Genomic DNA, 20,467 nt, shown 5'->3' on the forward strand with positions numbered 1-20,467 from the left:
CTACAGGCACGCGCCACCATGCCCAGCTAATTTTTTGTAGTTTTAGTAGAGACGGGGTTTCACCATGTTGACCAGGATGGTCTTGATCTCTTGACCTTGTGATCCACCCACCTCGGCCTCGCAAAGTGCTGGGATTACAGGCTTGAGCCACCGCGCCCGGCCGTATATTCTTTTTAAAGACTTCTTAGATAATTATATGAATGGATAATTTCATAAATGTATTTTATTGTCACTAAGATAATTATACTTATTTCTCTTATATAATATAGAGCTAATTACTATACAGTTATAAAGGCATTATTTAAGTACATGTTTCAGGGCCTTGATAATTCTATGTGTTAAATTTAAAAGCATGATGAATTAAATCAACAGTTTCCTGTTACTGTGTGCTTGCTGTTGTATAACAATTGTCTTGTTAAGTCACTCATGCATCTGTCCTTACTCTACCTGTACCATCCTTCCTATTAGTGTTATTATGTTATTATATGCAAAATCATAGTTTGAAGTAGTTGCAGTCTACATTGCTTTTATTTCATGCATTGTGAAACTTGGCTTATCTTCATACAATTAAATAAGCCTTGCTTGCTCACCTACATCTGTGTTGCTTTTTTGTGTCATAGAAAATTAATGTGTTCTTAACGTGTTTTTTAAAAATCTAACGTTGCATGTGTTCCAAAACAAAACCAAAATGAGTCAAAAGTTTTTGTTCAGTCATTTTTAAAGTATGAATTTTAAGTGTTCACTCAAAACAAAAAATTCTGATAGTTCTTCACTATCAGACTTTTTTCTAGCCTTTATGGAATCTATTTTGATGAAGGGAGAAGATTCTATAAACCAATATAATTTTTGAACTATTTAATATATTAGTAGTGCCTGACTCCAACCAGTGGTTACTAAAATATCGGTTATTACTTGTGGGAAAGCAGCAGGCCTAAGGATACCTAAGATGAGACTCTGTGCCCATCAGCAGAGCTCAGTTTGAGTCCAAAATGTTGAACTCACAGATCTAGAATTATGGCTTCAAAATCTTTAGGAAGATAGAAGCAATAGTTCAAAATTATTTTATTTCAAAATCATCCTGAAGAGTCTCAGCAAGACTGCTGGATTCTAAGAAATAGAGATCTTGAAGTATTCCTGGGAATTTCAGTCAATTCAAATGATCTGAGACCAGTTTGAAACCAGAATAAAGTTCCTCCAAGGTGGGTTTACATGCATCAGTATGAATGTGCCAGCACTTGGGGTGGTCACCCATGACAGTGCCAAGAATGGAGGGAATCTCAGAGACCTGCCTAGGCCCACACATGTTGCCCCAGAGATAAGGAGGCCAAAAAAAAAGTCTTACTTTTACTACAGTAAACAGCAGCCCAATCATAGTATGAGTAATTAATATTCTTTAGGGGATGTGATTGGATTAAGACTCTGTATTGTAATTTACTAGAATAGAAACCATAATCCCTATAGTTAATTTATGCTCTGGTAAAATGATAAAAATAAATAAAATGCAGTGCACACTGAAAATATTGAAGCAAAAAGGAAATAAATCCATGATGCGATAGTTATACATACCCTACCTCAACCCTTATTATAATTAAATGAGAAAATTATATTTGCCCATTAAAAGTATGAAGTTAGGTGGAGTTAAACCATTATTAAAAAAATTAAACACTTCTTAAGCATGTTGAAACAAATGGAATATCGCTGATATTTTTTTCATGGCCTCTTAGCAAAGGAAAAACCTACAATATGTGTACCACTAACAAGTATTTGATTATGATTACCCCTTATGAGCATTAAATATTTCAAAAGTCTAAGAAAAAGAGTGGCTTCTCTTCAAATTACTTTCAGTAAAACAAGGTATTGTCTAATGTGCTTAATTTGAAGATTTTTTACATGCATGAACATCTTTAGTCATAGCTTTTAGAAAATCATATTGAAGGTCATTTGTCACAGTTTAGTTTGCATCTCATTTTAAAATTCACGTGTATTAATTTATGTGGTGGTTACAAAGACACAAGTGTTTGAGATGATTGAAATCACTTTAGTTTGGAAACATAAAGAATAAAGAGCACAAAGAACAGACGGTGAGGAAAGGATTTCATAGGAAGAAAGAAAGAGAACACTAATGATCAAAATAAAATTTCCAAAGTTCTTCTTGGATAGTTTTTATAAGAAAAAAAGTGAGAATTAAAAGTAAGATTGATTGTTTCTAGTGAGTACTTTCCTTTTTTAATCACAGGAAGATGTCCAGGGTAAGTAATTTTGAAACAGCTACGTTGTCAAGAATATTAACTTAATCTGAATCTTCTTGGGAGGTAGGCGTGCTTAACAGATTTTACATGCATTCTCATTTTATGGTTTTCAATATATCAATACCCAAGAGTCTTGATTAAAAATAGAAAAAAACCTCAAGAAAGTTTGTATTGGAAAATAGAGGTATACCTTTTTTTAATTTCAGGTATACCTTGAAATTTCTATAGAATATACATTTCTTTTGAGGACAAGAAAGGGCATAAAACATAGAACATATGCAGCATTAGGATGGTGCAGAGCATAAATTTTGAAGATAGTCTGAGATTCCATAAAAGCATGGGAGTTTGAAGAACATCGTCATAATAATGTTCAAACCTCACTGTTACTTTGCCTACCATCTTCCTAATGACCAGGGCAGCTCAGACCAAGACTAAAGAAAAATTCTCCTCTGGCCCCTCAGTCATTTGGCAGTGTGGCTAGATTCCTTCTTAGGAGAGAACCAGCTTACTATTTCCTGACGTTCCCTGACAGGTCCTGTTTTAGCACTGAGATAGTCATATGTAGATTCTGATTTGTTGGGACAAACAGACCGGAATAATCCTGGTCATCAGATTCTTAAAGTAGACAGCATTAGCTGAGTTTTCCCTGGGGAGAAGGTATAAGATTCACTCTGTTGAGTTCTTCTTGCTGACAGCAAGGCTGGAAAACACTCTTCATTTTACCTGGTGCAGCACCCTGTATAGAAATAAGTATGAGCCCAAATTTGAGGAGTAGGGTAGTTATTTGTCTCTCAGTCAAAATAGAAACTTAAGGAAGAAGTAGCTGAATAAGAAAATCAATTCTCCAGAAAATTCCTGGCAGTTTCCCAACTATGCTTTTATCAGCCCTGCTAAGGATGAAAGTAACTCTGCACCGATGAAAAATTATTTGCATTTTTTTACACTCAGTTTTATCACTGACCTCTCTGTTCTTAGCTTCAATCAGATTTGGTGGTGAGAATGGGGAAGGGAGTGGAATGGGAGATAGAGATCAAGATTTGTGTAGTTACGTATAAGCTCATGTAGTGTTGTGTTGTAGTTTTCAGTAATGTTGAAAACGAAAATTTGGAATTTTAATTGTGAGAAAGTCTAAATTTTCAAAGCTGACATTAGTTTTTTGGTTCTTTTTAATTTCTCCTTTTTCCACCCATAGGTAAATCCGCAAAGGCTGAACTAGTTGAACAAATAATAATTTTGTTTTTAATTTTGTAGAACTTGATATTTTTCCTGAATTAATTGGAACTGAAGAAATAATCAAGGTATCATAGCCATTTTAATATTCACATGTTTTATTATTAAATGATCTATTTTGAATTGTTGCTTAGGTGTTAGGTATTGTCACACGAATAAAAGTTGTGTTGCATGATTTATTGTTTGTGGGGTTAGTTGCTAAGCTTTACATATAGTCACATAATTGATATATGTGATTCTCTTTGAAGAAATTGAAAGATGTATTGTTTGGTATAGTACTAAAAAACCAGAAATATAAATGGTGATGATAAAAAACAATGACCTTTAAAAATAAATATAGTTATGCCCTACACCTATAAATTGAAATTTTTTTAGTGTACAAATTTTCTGAATAACTAAAATTATATTTAACCACTTATTAATATTGCTACAGTTTGTATATAAATAACCAATGATTTATAGATTCACGATAAATATGGCCCCAAATATAAATTGTATATATATATATATTTTACCCATGTAAACTCGTTATTATTTAATTTGATAAATATTCATTTACTTGAAGAACATTGTGCTGACAACAGACACTTATACTGTGAGTAGTCTATACTATTTATTGATAAAATTTATAGGTATTTGATATTATAAATTTTAACACTATTTTAGTTTTTTTAAATAGAGAGAAAGTGATTAATATATTTTATATTTCATCCTATGCCCTAATGTGCTGTTTATCATAATTGAAATTGTGTATTCAGTTTATGTGCTATTGTTGATGATAATATGAATGTGTGCATGTGTATAGATTGTGTAGGAGCTGATAAAGTGTGATAACTAGTGCTGTTATCCAGCAGTAAATAACCAGTAGGTCCTTCATAGTTATAAACTATCTTGATATTTTATATATCTTATGGCTAGTCATTCTTACAAGGGACTATTTTACCAAAATGACCAATCCACCTTTCAACAGGAATTTACATATTTCAGCTAAGGGTATCTTTATTTGTGTGTGTACATACATGTTCACATGCATATGGATATATATATCTACAAATGATCGACAGAATTAGGTCAAAAAAGAAATTATATTTATGCTGAGTTGTTAATTCAAATAATTGGTCTGACATACCGATGTAAGCCCTTGTTTCAATAATTGGTACCATGTGGTAAAAGATGTTTTGTCTAAGTTCCATTTTATATACTAGGCATTACACATCACGGATTCTTTAGAAAAGACTAAGGAATGATCAATTATTTTTCATAGTAATCCCCATTATCATGATTCATGATCCCTGCTTATTTACTTTAGTTACAAGATCCACGTTTAGTTATTTTTCTTCTCTGTTGCCATTAACCCTACAACTTATTACTATAAACCTAAAAAAGTTATTTAAAATCTTTCAATATTACTAGTAAATCTCTACATAAAACTATAATATTGTATTTATAATATTAACCATGTAAATAGGCTATACATGTTACCTGATATACATTTTTAATTAATTTCCATTTTTAATGGACATATAATAGCTTTACATATTTAGAGGTATACAGTGATCAAATCAGGGTAGTTTGCGTATCCATTATCTCAAACATTTACCATTTTTCTGTGTTGGAAACATTTGATATCCTTTTTTCTACCTATCTGAAAGTACATATTAATGCTAACTATAGTCATCCTGCAGTGCTATTGAGTACTATAACTTATTCTTCCTATCTAGCTGTAATTTTGTATCCTTTAACCAACCTCTGCTGGTCACCCTCTTCCCATTACATTTCCCAGCCTCTAGTAACCACTATTCTACACTCTACTTCTATGAGATCAACTTTTTTAGCTTCCACATAGGAGTGAGAACATGCAGTTTTTATCTTTCTGTTCTTGGCTTATTCCATTTACGTAATGGAAGTATATCTTTATTTTTGTCATATGCTCTACAATAGAGGTCCCTAAAGCTATGCCTGTCATGGTGCCTCTGGTCTCACCATTTACATATATGACAGACACTAGCAGATCTTCCTGTTAGAGAAGAATGTGAAGATGTGTGAGCAGGCTGGCTTGGTGTACCCAAAGAAAAGTTTCTGAATAGGAGGAGAAAAACAAACAGACAAAACAGTTTAGTGCGTCAGTCCACGTCCAACAGGAAACAGATGCCACACTCAAATGGAGTCATGGAAGTTAATTTAATATATATATATAAAAGGATGATTCACAGATGTGGGAATTCTTAATGCAAACAAACAAGGGGTGGGATTGTACATTTGGGGTGAATGATATCAGGGACGCATTGTTACATCTAAACATGAAAGACAAGAAGAAGGCAAGGAGAAGGTACAGAGAGAGTGGCACAGCAAATGCTGTGAATTCTGTAATGGGACAGAGCCATCCTGTGGTGACCAGTTGGGTAAGGAACTGCCCAGGGAATGACCACATTTTCCAGCCACTCACTTAGAACAGAATGGAGACAGGTGGAGAGAGGCTGTGGGAAAGCAAAATGAGGATACACAACACACTGCGGAAGGAGTCACCTGAGAAGGCAGAGTAGAATTAAAAATTAATGTCATTACTTGTTGGTAGAAGACTGTGATCTAGAAAAAAATGAGGAAGAGAAAGAATTCTTATAACATTAGGCTTATTTGGTTTGTGGGGCTTTACCCATGGTGGTAGTGCCCAAAGAAACAGCAGCTCAAAATCTTTGAGATTGAAGAATCCTTGGCACTGCCAAGGGAGAGGGAGCCAGCTACCGCCACATAGACAGGGATTTAAAATAAAGGATACAGGAGCAGTGATTGGTAAGCTTAGTGTGGCAAATTAGTAGTAGTTCATGCTATTGAAATTAACTATTGTGTTAATAACATATTGTCAAATCAAAAGAGACTCATGTCATAATATGTATTCCTGGAGCATGATTATGAGATGGGATGAAAATACCACTTAAGCAATCCACTATTCACTTCTTTGGCTTCATGCAGGAATGAATGACAGGCATGAAATGTATTCCTAATGATTTTTAATCCCTGAATATAGACATAAATAGTTTGAAGGATATTTCTTAGGCCCTCTCCAAACAGAAATGTATGAATTTGCAAGACAAAGTATCTGTAGCATGATCATGGCTTTACACTAAATTTTTAAAATGAAGTTGTGAAGGATGACATATAACACAGATTGAAATTACAGTGGAAGAGTGAGTCACAATAACTCCATAAATAAATTGTAGGAAAGAGTATTGTTGAAATATTTGTAGTTAGACATGAATAAAGTGATCACACAGCATGAATGATATATTCCTCTTAAAATGTTGACACAGGCAGTATGACCTTATAGAGATTAACAAGATGTAAGAGACTAGGATTATAGGATTAATGAAGGGCCAGTCAATCACCTTCACCAGGGACTGATGGGTTCTGAACCCCGTAAAGTTTATAGAAAGCATATGTAACTGATATGTGCATAGTTTTTGTTCCAAGTGTGTAACAAGAAGAAGTGCATAGCATTCTGTTATAATAGAAATTTTATGGAAATCTACATTGCTTATAGCAGAATATGATAAAGTATGTTTATGTGGAAATGTAAACAAAGAGAAATAAATGTAATATTATTGTGGCGGTCAGTAGACATTAGATTATATAGAGAAAATAGATGACATATCTTCGGAGAGCTTTAGCCATGAAGGAGAGGCGAGAAGTAGAACGATAACTAGAAGGTGAATTAGAGGTTTTCTATCATGTTCCCTTTACATAAGAGAGATTGGAGTTGATTTAAGCTGATGAGAATGATCTGTTTGATAATTTGAGAAAACAAATTGGAAACACAAAATAGATTAAGCTACTCAATTATGTTTGATTTCCAGGTTCATGATAGGGAATAGATCAACAACACAGAAGTGGGAATTAGCTTTAGAAAGGAAGAAAAACTCTTCAGTTTTAACAGGACAGGAGGGGCAGGGGCCTTGTTTTTAATGTTAGGAAGAGGTGTATTTTTGTCTGGTAGCTTCTATTTTCCCTGTAAACAGGAAGGCCATCTCCTGAGAATGGGAAGAAGGGATAGGAAAATGAAGGTTTGAACGGAATTTTGGTAGAGGGAAAGAGTGTGGAGTGATATGAGAAAACTAGGCAAATATTTCCATTTGCAAAGGCAAGGAAGAATTTAGAAACTCTGCACTGCCAAGCTGAACATTGATTCCCAGCAAAACTCTGGATCAAATTATAAAACAAATATTTATGAGAACTTCTAAGGAAAGAAGAGATAACTGGCATCAAGCAATTTTTCCCAAAAGCAAGTCAATGCAAATTATTTTTATTTCCTTTCACATGAAGATTTTTGGTTTGTAGATTACGGGAATATTTTATTTAGGAAATTATTTGACAAAATCTCTCAAGTGGTCCTCGTGAAAAGGGTATCATACAGAATGTACAACTTCATGAAAAATGCTGACTACTCATAAGGAAATTTGTCAAGGGAATCTGAGAGCGTAGCCATTTTTAGCACCCAATATAATTCAGGTCAAGTGCACTAACTTCCTAGAGTTGTCACATATGATTCAGAAAATACAACCAGCCAAATAATTAAGCTGTAAGTAATGAGGCCACCATTAAGCTTGGAATCGTGTGTTTCATACAGTGCAGATTTCTATGTGTATGACACATACTCATGAGGACACTCAGTTTAAGATTCAGATTCTATGATAATGGTCAAGTTCTCACTGGCTGTACTCAGTCACTTTTTTCTTCTTTTAGGGAACATGCCTTAAAATATCTAATAGATGATCAAATAAATGACAATTCTAACAAGTTATTGGGTACAGAGACTCTGACAAAATCATGTCCCACATGAACTAAAAAAAAAAAAAATCTTGATACCTTTGGCAATTGAGTTTTCTAAGCATATAATTAGATATAATATGCCCAGTTACACACACACACACAAACATGCATGTGTGTGTGTGTGTGTGTGTGTGTGTGTAGGGAGAGAGAGAGAGAAAGGGAAAGAGAAAGCATAGGTCTTGGTTGACTTTTAACCAGAAGACTGGAAGTCTCTTCCTGTGTCATTGCATGGAAGCTTCAGCCTCCTGAATGGTGATTCTAATGGAAACACAAAATTAAACAACTAGGAGTAACATCATATTTGACAAGTTGCCTTTGAAAATTTGCCAAAGTCTTAAGTGGAAAATATTAAAAACCAAAAGGAAAACAAAACCAAACACCTATTTTAGTTCTAAATCTTCCCCTTATTCTGACCTTAAAATTACGATTTGTTCTAAATATATACAATTAAATATTCTGAATGTTCAACTACTTTGGTCTTTGAATTAGTTCCATCACCATTTCTTACCACAACATGCTAATGGCTATTTAGCTTGATGCTTGATGAACAAAGAAATATAAAAACAATAAAATAAATACCATGTTAAATAACACTCTCCATAAATAACTTCAATATGTCTTCCTTTTAAAGATGTGGTATCTATTCATTTAACCACTTCTTTCCATAGCATTAAAATAAAGGCAGCCATAAATTAGGTGTTTTCATTACATTTAATTACTCTCCTGGAGAGTGGATGATAACAGTTGTAGGTTAGAGGCATGCATTTTACAGGATGGTGTTTTATGAGGATAAAAAGTTCCCAAGATACCACAAGTGATGACTGGCAGTATGAAGATTTTGTTTTTCTCCTGTTTCCTTATGACTCATTAAATCTTGTTTGTTTTTCAAAGGTGGAGGAAGAGGGAAAAAAAATTGAAGAAGATGCTAATGTGAATCCTGGTAGAGATAGTGCCACAAACCAAATAAGGAAAAAAGAACCCCATCTTTCTACCACAACACACTATAATCGCATGGGGACGAAATACAATGAAGCCAATACTAACCGATCCCCCACAAGAGGAAGTGGATTCTCTGGAAAGGGTGATGTTCCCAACACATCTTTAAATTCCACTTCCCAACCAGCCACTAAATTAGCCACAGAAAAAGATATTTCCTTGACTTCTCAGACTGTGACTGAACTGTCACCTCACACTGTGGAAGGTACTTCAGCCTCTTTAAATGATGGCTCTGAAACTGTTCTTAGATATCCACATATGAACTTGTCGGGGACTGCAGAATCCTTAAATACAGTTTCTATAACAGAATATCAAGAGGTATCTACCGATATCATTGAGGAGGAGAGTTTATTGACCAGTTTCAAGTTTGATCCCGGAGCCGAAGAATCTTCAGGCTCCAGTCCTGTAACGTCTGCTATGCCATTCATCTCTGAGAACATATCCCAAGGGTATATATTTTCTTCCGAAAACCCAGAGACAATCACATATGGTGTCCTTATACCAGAATCGACTAGAAATGCTTCTGAAGATTCAACTTCATCAGGTTCAGAAGAATTATTAAAGGATCCTTCTGTGGATGGAAATGTGTGGTTCCCTAGCTCTACAGACGTGACAGCCCAGCCCGATGTTGGATCAGGCAGAGAGAGCTTTCTCCAGACTAATTACACTGAGATACGTGTTGATGAATCTGAGAAAACAACCAAGTCCCTTTCTGCAGGCCCAGTGGTGTCACAGGGTCCCTCAGTTACAGATCTGGAAATGCCACATTATTCTACCTTTGCCTACTTCCCAACTGAGGTAACACCTCATGCTTTTACCCCATCCTCCAGACAACAGGATTTGGTGTCCACAGTCAACGCGGTACACTCGCAGACCACCCAACCGGTGTACAATGGTGAGACACCTCTTCAATCTTCCTACAGTAGTGAAGTCTTCCCTCTAGTCACCCCTTTGTTGCTTGACAATCAGATCCTCAACACTACCCCTGCTGCTTCAAGTAGTGATTCGGCCTTGCATGCTACGCCTGTATTTCCCAGTGTCGATGTGTCATTTGAATCCATCCTGTCTTCCTATGATGGTGCACCTTTGCTTCCATTTTCCTCTGCTTCCTTGAGTAGTGAATTGTCTCGCCACCTGCATACAGTTTCTCAAATCCTTCCACAAGTTACTTCAGCTACCGAGAGTGATAAGGTGCCCTTGCATGCTTCTCTGCCGGTGGCTGGGGGTGATTTGCTATTAGAGCCCAGCCTTGCTCAGTATTCTGATGTAGTGACACATCTGACCGCTACTCATGCTGCTTCAGAGACGCTGGAATTTGGTAGTGAATCTGGTGTTCTTTATAAAACGCTTTTGTTTTCTCAAGTTGAACCACCCAGCAGTGATGCCGTGATGCATGCACATTCTTCAGGGCCTGAACCTTCTTATGCCTTATCTAAAAACGAGGGCTCCCAACACATCTTCACTGTTTCTTACAGTTCTGCAATACCTGTGCATGATTCTGTGGGTGTAACTTATCAGGGTTCCTTATTTAGCGGCCCTAGCCATACACCAATACCTAAGTCTTCATTAATAACCCCAACTGCGTCATTACTGCAGCCTACTCATGCCCTCTCTGGTGATGGGGAATGGTCTGGAGCCTCTTCTGATAGCGAATTTCTTTTACCTGACACAGATGGGCTGACAGCCCTTAACACATCTTCACCTGTTTCTGTAGCCAAATTTACATATACAACATCTGTGTTTGATGATGATAATAAGGCGCTTTCTAAAAGTGAAATAATGTATGGAAATGAGACTGAACTGCAAATTCCTTCTTTCAGTGAGATGGGTTACGCTTCTGAAAGCACAGTCATGCCCAACATGTATGATCACGTAAATAAGTTGAATGCATCTTTACAAGAAACCTCTGTTTCCATTTCTAGCACCAAGGGCATGTTTCCAGGGTCCCTTGCTCATACCACCACTAAGGTTTTTGATCATGAGATTAGTCAAGTTCCAGAAAATAACTTTTCAGTTCAGCCTACACATACTGTCTCTCAAGCATCTGGTGACACTTCGCTTACGCCTGTGCTTAGTGCAAACTCAGAGCCAGCATCCTCTGACCCTGCTTCTAGTGAAATGTTATCTCCTTCAACTCAGCTCTTATTTTATGAGACTTCAGCTTCTTTTAGTACTGAAGTATTGCTACAACCTTCCTTTCAGGCTTCTGATGTTGACACCTTGCTTAAAACTCTTCTTCCAGCTGTGCCTAGTGATCCAATATTGGTTGAAACCCCCAAGGTTGATAAAATTAGTTCAACAATATTGCATCTCACAGTATCAAATTCTGCTTCAAGTGAAAACATGCTGCACTCTACATCTGTACCAGTTTTTGATGTATCGCCTACTTCTCATATGCGCTCTGCTTCACTTCAAGGCTTAACCATGTCTTATACAAGTGAGAAATATGAACCAGTTTTGTTTAAAAGTGAAAGTTCCCAGCAAGTGGTACCTTCTTTGTACAGTAATGATGAGTTGTTCCAAACGGCCAATTTGGAGATTAACCAGGCGTATCCCCCAGAAGGAAGGCATGCATTTGCTACACCTGTTTTATCAATTGATGAACCATTAAATACACTAATAAATAAGTTTATACATTCTGATGAAATTGTAACCTTCACCAAAAGTTCTGTTGCTGATAAGGTATTTGCTGGTATTCCAACAGTTGCTTCTGATACGTTTGTATCTACTGATCATTCTGTTCCTATAGGAAATGGGCATGTTGCCATTACAGCTGTTTCTCCCAACAGAGATGGTTCTGTAACTACAACCAAGTTGCTGTTTCCTTCTAAGGCAACTTCTGAGCTGACTCATAGTGCCAGATCTGATGCCGATTTAGTGGGTGGTGGTGAAGATGGTGATACTGATGATGATGATGATGATGGTGATGATGATGATGATGATGACAGAGATAGTGATGGCTTATCCATACATAAGTGTATGTCATGCTCATCCTATAGAGAATCACAGGAAAAGGTAATGAATGATTCAGACATCCATGAAAACAGTGTTATGGATCAGAATAATCCAATTTCATATTCACGATCTGAGAATTCTGAAGAAGATAATAGAGTCACAAGTGTATCCTCAGAGAGTCAGACTGGTATGGACAGAAGTCCTGGTAAATCACCATCAGCAAATGGGCTACCCCAAAAGCACGATGATGGAAAGGAGGAAAATGACATTCAGACTGGTAGTGCTCTGCTTCCTCTTAGCCCTGAATCTAAAGCATGGGCAGTTCTGACAAGTGATGAAGAAAGTGGATCAGGGCAAGGTACCTCAGATAGCCTTAATGAGAATGAGACTTCCACAGATTTCAGTTTTCCAGACATTAATGAAAAAGATACTGATGGGGTCCTGGCAGCAGGTGACTCAGAAATAACTCCTGGATTCCCACAGTCCCCAACACCATCTGTTACTAGCGAGAACTCAGAAGTGTTCCACGTTTCAGAGGCAGGTTAGTTACGGATCAAAAGATAGAATGAGGTGTGGAGGTTTGCTTTCTCTAAAAGTAAAACAGAAAAAATTATGGAACAGTAGAAATTTGGTAAAATGGTACATTATGGTTTTAAAAATCAAAACATTCAACAAATCAGCTTCCAGTTTTTAAAGTATGATTTTATTTATTATTTCAAATGATTATTTAACATATTTTGGCTTTTAATTTATCTCTAAAATAGACAAAACAATTATTTACTGTCAATATTTCATACTTAGATTGACATTTCATAATACATTTTTAGTGAACTGCTTTTAAAATAAGATCAGAGTATGCTATTTTAGATTATTTTAATTTTCATTCTTTTGTCCTAAAACAAGTTGTAAGCTAACTCAATTATAAAATGAAGTATTAAATCTGAGAGGAATGTGACATAAGCACTTCTCTGTGACACACCCCCATGGGAAGGAATTAGTAATTTGCACGTTCATATCAGTTTGGGGAGCTTTATTTAAAAAAAAAAAAAAAAAAGTTCTGTTGCTAAGTTTTGAGAGTTAATGAAGTTAAACAAAAATTTATTTTTCTTTCTTTACCTTAATGTTGCCTAAAGAGGGCAGTGTAAAACATCAAAATATATTTTACTTCATGCCTGCTGTTACACACCTTTTTGAAGTTAAATAATGGGCGTTAATATATACAGTATGTATAGGTATTGTATGACAAGATGTAAAATACCGAACATTTTTCTGCAGAAATGAATTGCATTTGTGAATGTATTTTATGCAAATTGGCTTACTGGCCAGATGTTTCTTAGAGCAGATTACGTGCAGTGTATATAATACAGATGTCTGCTTTAAATGCCAATGGAAAGAAGAGGGGAGTTCAATTCTATTAAGTATAGAAAATTGATACTTTCACTGAATTGGTCATAAGAATTTTGTAATTTGCTTTTATTACATGTGAAAGTATTCTGAAATTTCATAATGAAAATATTTAAATCTTAATGTTACGTTAAATGATAGGCAATGTAACAAAATGCAGATTGTATAAAAGTGGATATTTGTCCAGAACATAGACATCAGTCTCATTAGGATATTTTTTCTCTTTGCTATTTCATCTTTTGAATTAGTTGTATATTTTTTCTTCAGTGCAGCAGCAATTAAAAATTTGTACATTTTGATAGAGAAGTTATTCTGTGTTCTGACTTGATACCTATTTAACATTGCATTTTAAACACTTAAATGCTGATATGTGAGAATGAATAATTAATCCATAGGTCACTATAGTCATTAGTGCTGTCATATATAGGAACTGTTATCTGTTCTCAATTATAGTAGTTGCTTTTTAATTTTTATTAGATTTATGTCAAAAGAAAATATCAGGAATCCATCTACCTGTCTTATCAGGTAGTGACATTGATATGTTCTTGTTATATGTTACTATTGTAGAAAGATATACATAATTAGATGCTAAACCTAAAATTATTGACTAAAGCTTAGCAAGTTTCTCTTTAGTGTACTAATTAGTTTTATTTAATTATCAAAAATATGTTCTCCCACTAATTAGGATAAAACAATATGAATATAGCATCCAACATTAACAAGTAACACAATTAGTGAAATAAATAAGATCAAACAAAATTAAATTCTGGCCTATTTTTAAAACTGTATCTGTAAAATCATATGTAGTCTGTCTTATCCAATAATTGAGTATATCCCTTTATCAAATGCATTCAAACTAGTACTGAAACTTAAAATTTTATGGTATATTTCTAGAATGCAGAATAATTTACAGGATACGTTCTTCAAAATAACACACATACTGAAAATATTAATGTTCACAATTTATAAATGAGTACACTGAGACCCAAAGATAGTAGGTTATTTGATCCAGGTTACATGAGTAAATAAAAAACTGAGCCTGGAAATGTGTTGTTGATGTCTATCTCTTAGAGACTATGCTTTCATGTTGGGGGCCAATTATATAGATGTAAGCTTAAATCATAATGCCAAAATTATACTATCTTATTCTCAAAACATATTTCAAAATTTTAAACTTAGTTCATTATTTCATAATTACCTATTAATCAAATATTTTAATTTAGGTAACTCATATATACTACTGAGCCATATTAAAACATATTTTAGTCTCAAGTAAATAAAAATAAAATCAGTACAACTAGTTCCTCATTAAAGTACACAAAACAACCGATTGTCTGTACTTTCATGTGATATTCCATCTTGTGTAAAAGAGCTAGGTTTCATGCCATAGATTGATCATTCTGACTCCTTAATTAAAGGATTTAAGATCAAGCATTACAGAGAACTTTTGAGAAAAGTTTATACACAAGACTATATGTGTGTGCATGTGTGTATATAATGCCTGTATATAAATGTGTATATGGTATATTTACATATATAATACATTACATATCTTACATATATAACACATATATGATTGGACATATATATGTATGCTATACATATATAAATATGTAATTATATATATATATACACATATACATGTTGCTATGAAAATTTGTGGCCGTTAAATACTTGCATAATTATATAAGCTTACTTTGAGCATACATTAATCTACATCACTGGTTCTCAAACTTGAACATAGATCAAAATCAACTGGAGGACTTGTCAAAACACAAATTGCTGAGCCTTACACACAGAGTTTCTGGTTCAGAAGATTTGGTGTGGTTTGAGTGAAGCCCAAAATTTGCATTTCTAAGTTATAGTGGTGTTGATGTTGCTATTCTGGAGATCACACTTCAAGAAAAACTGATACAGATAATTATATTAGCAACCATTTGTACTATACGAGGTACCAGGGACTTTGCTAAGTGAATGTTTTCATTTATGACTCACACTCTTACTTTCCATATAGGTAACAATAGTTACAATAGAAAAAAACTGTGAAGATAACCACATACAAAATAAGATGTTTTTCTAAATTTTATAAGGAAATGTTCACTGCATTCACCATTAAGTTATTTAGGTGACTAGATGATTCTAGATGAGTCTCCACAAAATAATGAGCTGAGAATTAACATTTTGAAAAATGAAGGGTCTTTTCTCACAAGAATATTAACTACAACTTAGGGCTCAGTTGGCTTAGCACATTTTCAATTTCCATACAGTTTTATGATTTTTAATCACACTTTTGAATTTCATTTTTTCTAGTAATTGCATTTATAATTATAAAAACAAACATCTTGGGAAATGTGTGTGCAATTTACATTCCTGTCATACATTTTATTTATTTATTTATTTATTTATTTATGAGACAGAGTCTCACTCTGTTGCCCAGGCTGGAGTGCAGTGGCATGATCTCGGCTCACTGCAAACTCCACCTCACAGGTTTAAGCCATTCTCCTGCCTCAGCCTCCCAAGTAGCTGGGACTACAGGCACGCACCATCATGCCTGACTAATTTTTGTATTTTTTTTTCAGTGGAGACAGGGGTTTCACCATGTTGGCCATACTGGTCTTGGACCCCTGACCTCAAGTGATCTGCCCATCTCGCCCTCCTAAAGTGCTGAGATTACAGGTGTGAGCCACCACGCCCGGCCCAATATATTTTCTTCACAAGTGGATTAAATTCCTGGCCCTTTCTGCTATCATCCTTGATCAACAGAAGAAAGCTATTATTTTAAATCTTAGGTTCTCTCCATTTAGATATATTTTAATGCTATATATGTGCATTTATATTAGTCTTAACTTCTTAAATATTTAAAGTTAAATGAAGTTTCTCTGTCTCCTATTTCTAATAGTGAGGCACTTGGTATGAAAGCATTGAAAGTGCCAAATGCATAAGAAGACATGTAGATTTTGATGGGAAACTCAAATGTTCTTTCAGAAGGTCTGCAGGTAGATAAGCTAAGGGTTCTTTGTAGCATGTCAACATGTAATGTTAGAAACTATTCTCATGCTCAATCATCTTTGTTTCCTGCTGAATGCACCTCAAAGCAAAGAGGAAGGATTGTTATTGGCCACAAACACAGTTCTGAAACTATTTTATAACAACTTAAAAATTTATTTCTAGTTATAGTGATTTTCAAAGTGCTAGTACAATAATGCACCTCACTGTTCCCAAAAATAATCATGTGTCATCTTTTAAAATTAACTCAAGGACCAAATTGGTAGTTTTAATTATTTACAATTGCATACTTCAGAATAATTTCTTAGATCTACATATTTCTCCAATTAACCTGAAATTGCATTTTTATTTTTCGTAGAATAAAACAATGGATAAGAAAAGCATTCAGAATAACATTTAAAACCAATCTATATTTAAAATTAAAATAGATTGCTGATTGAAATATTATTCTAAGAAGAGTTATCCCAAGATTTTTTCTTCATGAAATTATTAATTGCTTCTAACTATTTCCCTAATGCAAGGTTAAACATTATTAAAATTTATTTTAGAAAATTAATATATGTGGTGATTCAGTAAGTAGCACTTTTTCCTGAAAGTTCTATTTTAAAACTGAGTAGTTTTTTTTTTTTAATTTTGCTATTTCTATTTTCCTCATTTAGTAACATTTCAAGGCAGTATTATGCTCACCTGTTGCCAAGACACCCTTATCTGGGTGCCATTCTCTGCTGGGATTTTGTAGTTCTTCAGGTTTAATAGCCTGCCTTACTTTTTAAACTTTGCTCTATTTAAGTTGGCCTATAATTGTAGACATTCTTTGCATCAAAGAGTCAAAATTTTAAAGGTAAGTAACAGCAATGAAGGTTGCAATTAATCAGTTGAGAAGTGCTGTGACTTTTCCTTCAGCTTAAATATCAATTCTCTCAATTTTCTCCGACTACAGAGGCCAGTAATAGTAGCCATGAGTCTCGTATTGGTCTAGCTGAGGGGTTGGAATCCGAGAAGAAGGCAGTTATCCCCCTTGTGATCGTGTCAGCCCTGACTTTTATCTGTCTAGTGGTTCTTGTGGGTATTCTCATCTACTGGAGGTAAGTTGAGTGTTTGTTTTAAAAAATTTAATTCATAAAGTTCAGATTTTGCCCATATTTCTTCTGGAAGGTTTTCAAAGCATATCCAAAATTTATTTTACTTTAGAGCTGCAATTAATTTATTCAAGGTAAATTTGTTAATCCAAAGGCACAATAATGAGAGTTAATTATTCTTCATACATTAATTAAAGGTGAAATGGAAGAATTTTTACTTGTTACTATTTAATACAGTATCTTGCCAGTGGCACTTTCATGTTAATCTAATTAATAGACATCTTCATAGCATTTAACATAAATCTAAGCTTCTCATTAGTTGTAGTTCCAAAAATTAAGAAAACATTGTTTATATAGTAACTAATATTGTTTTTAAATGACAGAAGAGTTTGTATAAGATGCATATTAACTGTACATACTGATAAAAATGATAACCTGTGCATAAAAGTGAAATCAAGCAATTAAAATATAATTAGTGAATACAGTTAATGACTATCTCAAGATGCATGGGCATTTAAGATTCCTTGTTATTTGCTATGAGGATGAAATATAGCTTCACTGTCAATAATCTATTAGGTCATTTAAAGGACAAGGATTTGTACCCATCATAAGCTTTCTATCTTGTAGAAAGCAGAACACACAACAAATTAGTGTATTTATTAGGAACACAAGTCAATATAACTACGTCTGTTAGAAAACGAAGACTTTATGATGATATAAGGAATCATATGTATAAACCAAGAATCATATGTATATAGTACTATACTATATACTTTTATTTTTAAACAGAATTTTGTTCAGAAGATATAGAATGTTTTTTATTTAGCAACATCATTCTATAACTTTATATCAGCACTCTTTATGTGTGTTCTCTCAAAATATATTATCACTGTTTATTCTGAAATATTTACCATTTTTATTGACTGTTTTCCATGTACCTAGTACTGTGTTAACTATTAGGAAATATCAAAAATGAACAAATGAATGAAAAAAAGTCAATGATTTGAAGAAATTTATGATTATTGAGGGGAAAGAATTTGTCATAAAAATGTATAAAATATGACACAAGAATGTATGCATAGCACTTGAAATCTAGTGCTAAGAGTAGTCAGAGAACAAAGAAACTTGATAGCCCAGAATGCCCAGGGTAAGTGTAATCTAAAATATAGGGCTCAAGTTGTGTAGGATTCAGAAAGGAAAGGAAAAGAGCACTCCAGGCAGAGACACAGCAGGTGGAAAGATCGGAAAGTAGAAATGAGCTATCTTTTGAGTAAAAGCTATTGAATATTTCAGACATAGTGAGCCCTGGAGCATGTAGTGGACATTGGTTGACTAGGGTAGAATGTCTCTACGATCAACTGTATTTCATATCTGACTTCCTTTACTAGAACAGAGTAGACTGCACACTATGGAGAACCGATCATGCTTTTGTTAGACGACATGAGTCAGGAGTCTATTTTGTTCATAACAAGAAACAAACAAAACTGGTTTATTCAGTCTGTACCTTGGTAATTCCAACAATTGCCAATTATTTTTTACTGAAGATTTCATGCTTAGCAGAGTGCTTTTAACATAATCCATAATCCATAGATGAGTGTTCATCAATAATACACACTGCTTTTCTCCCTGTTCCCCACTGAACTTGTTTGACCACATTTTTTACCACATTGATATGTGTATTCAGATTATAGCTTTCTATCTAATCTGACCTTCCCTACTAAACCATTTTTTTAATTAATGGGGGTCAGTGTTATAAACTGAAAATAAGATGGAGAATATGACCAATTCTGCTTCATAGTAAATAGTGCTAGTATAAATTTTGAATAAAGATGTCTAATGGTTTCTAATTATAAGACTGAAGTTAGTTTCTTAATCTTTGTTACTTAATATTTCAAGTATATTTTCTAAAAATTTGGAAGTCAGTATCTTATTTAATACAGTTAGATAGTTTATGGAAAATTAAAATCTGGAGAGTTTTCTGTCTTCTATGGTAATAGGTCATTTCATTTGTATTATATAAATTTACCAGTCAAAAATAGATTACTTTTACCTTCAATAAGATATTTCTTTTCTCTTCACAAATAACACTTTAGGTAGCTTCAATTCAGAGTATAATAGTGTAAAATATATATGAGTATTTGGTCCAGGCACAGTGGCCCACACATGTAATCCCAGCACTTTGCAAAGGTGAAGTAAGGACGTCACTTGAGGCCATGAGTTTGAGAACAGCCCAGGCAACATAGTAAAACCTCCATCTCTACAAAAAATAAAAACTAAAAATTAGCTGGGCATGGTGGTGCATGCCATAGTCCTAGCCTCCCAGGAGGCTGAGGCTGGAGGATCACTTGAGCCCAGGAGTCAAGTTTACAGTGAGCTATGATTATGCCACTGTACTCCAGCCTGATCTAAAGATATAAATTTTTAGATTACAGTGTGCTAGGGGTATTATGTGCTGGTCACAAGATGATAGTTTTAGTGCATTCTTCAAGGTTTGTGTGAATCATTCAAATTCCAGTGAAGCTACATTTGTAAACAATATGATTTCACTAGTCAATATACAAACATTTTAGACTTTTTTAAAGACTACAGCCTGAGAAGAGGTTTAAAACTCTAAAGTCATACCAATAATAGTCCTAATAGTAATGTAGTCCTTATGAATTTTTCCAAGTTTATAAATTTGAACTTTTTTAAACAGCTTAATTTAGATAATATTAAAATACTGTA

The 20,467-nt window shown here is 34.3% G+C and overlaps 1 protein-coding gene across 4 annotated transcripts in view; it reads left to right on the forward strand.

Moving 5' to 3' along the window:
* Positions 1-20,467, forward strand: part of PTPRZ1 (protein tyrosine phosphatase receptor type Z1) — a 190,944-nt gene that overhangs the window by 130,576 nt on the left and 39,901 nt on the right. For 2 of the 4 annotated variants that reach the window (XM_017513886.2, XM_017513887.2), the window contains exons 11-13: positions 3,501-3,547; positions 9,195-12,795; positions 17,605-17,749. In XM_017513886.2, coding sequence (XP_017369375.1) covers positions 3,501-3,547; positions 9,195-12,795; positions 17,605-17,749 — 3,793 coding nt within the window. The remainder of the gene's footprint in view (positions 1-3,500; positions 3,548-9,194; positions 12,796-17,604; positions 17,750-20,467) is intronic. The other 2 variants (XM_017513889.2, XM_017513890.2) reach the window with 1 other exon arrangement.

The sequence above is a fragment of the Cebus imitator genome, unplaced genomic scaffold (assembly GCF_001604975.1).
Source record: "Cebus imitator isolate Cc_AM_T3 unplaced genomic scaffold, Cebus_imitator-1.0 Scaffold508, whole genome shotgun sequence".
In the NCBI taxonomy this organism is placed as follows: Eukaryota; Metazoa; Chordata; class Mammalia; order Primates; family Cebidae; genus Cebus; species Cebus imitator.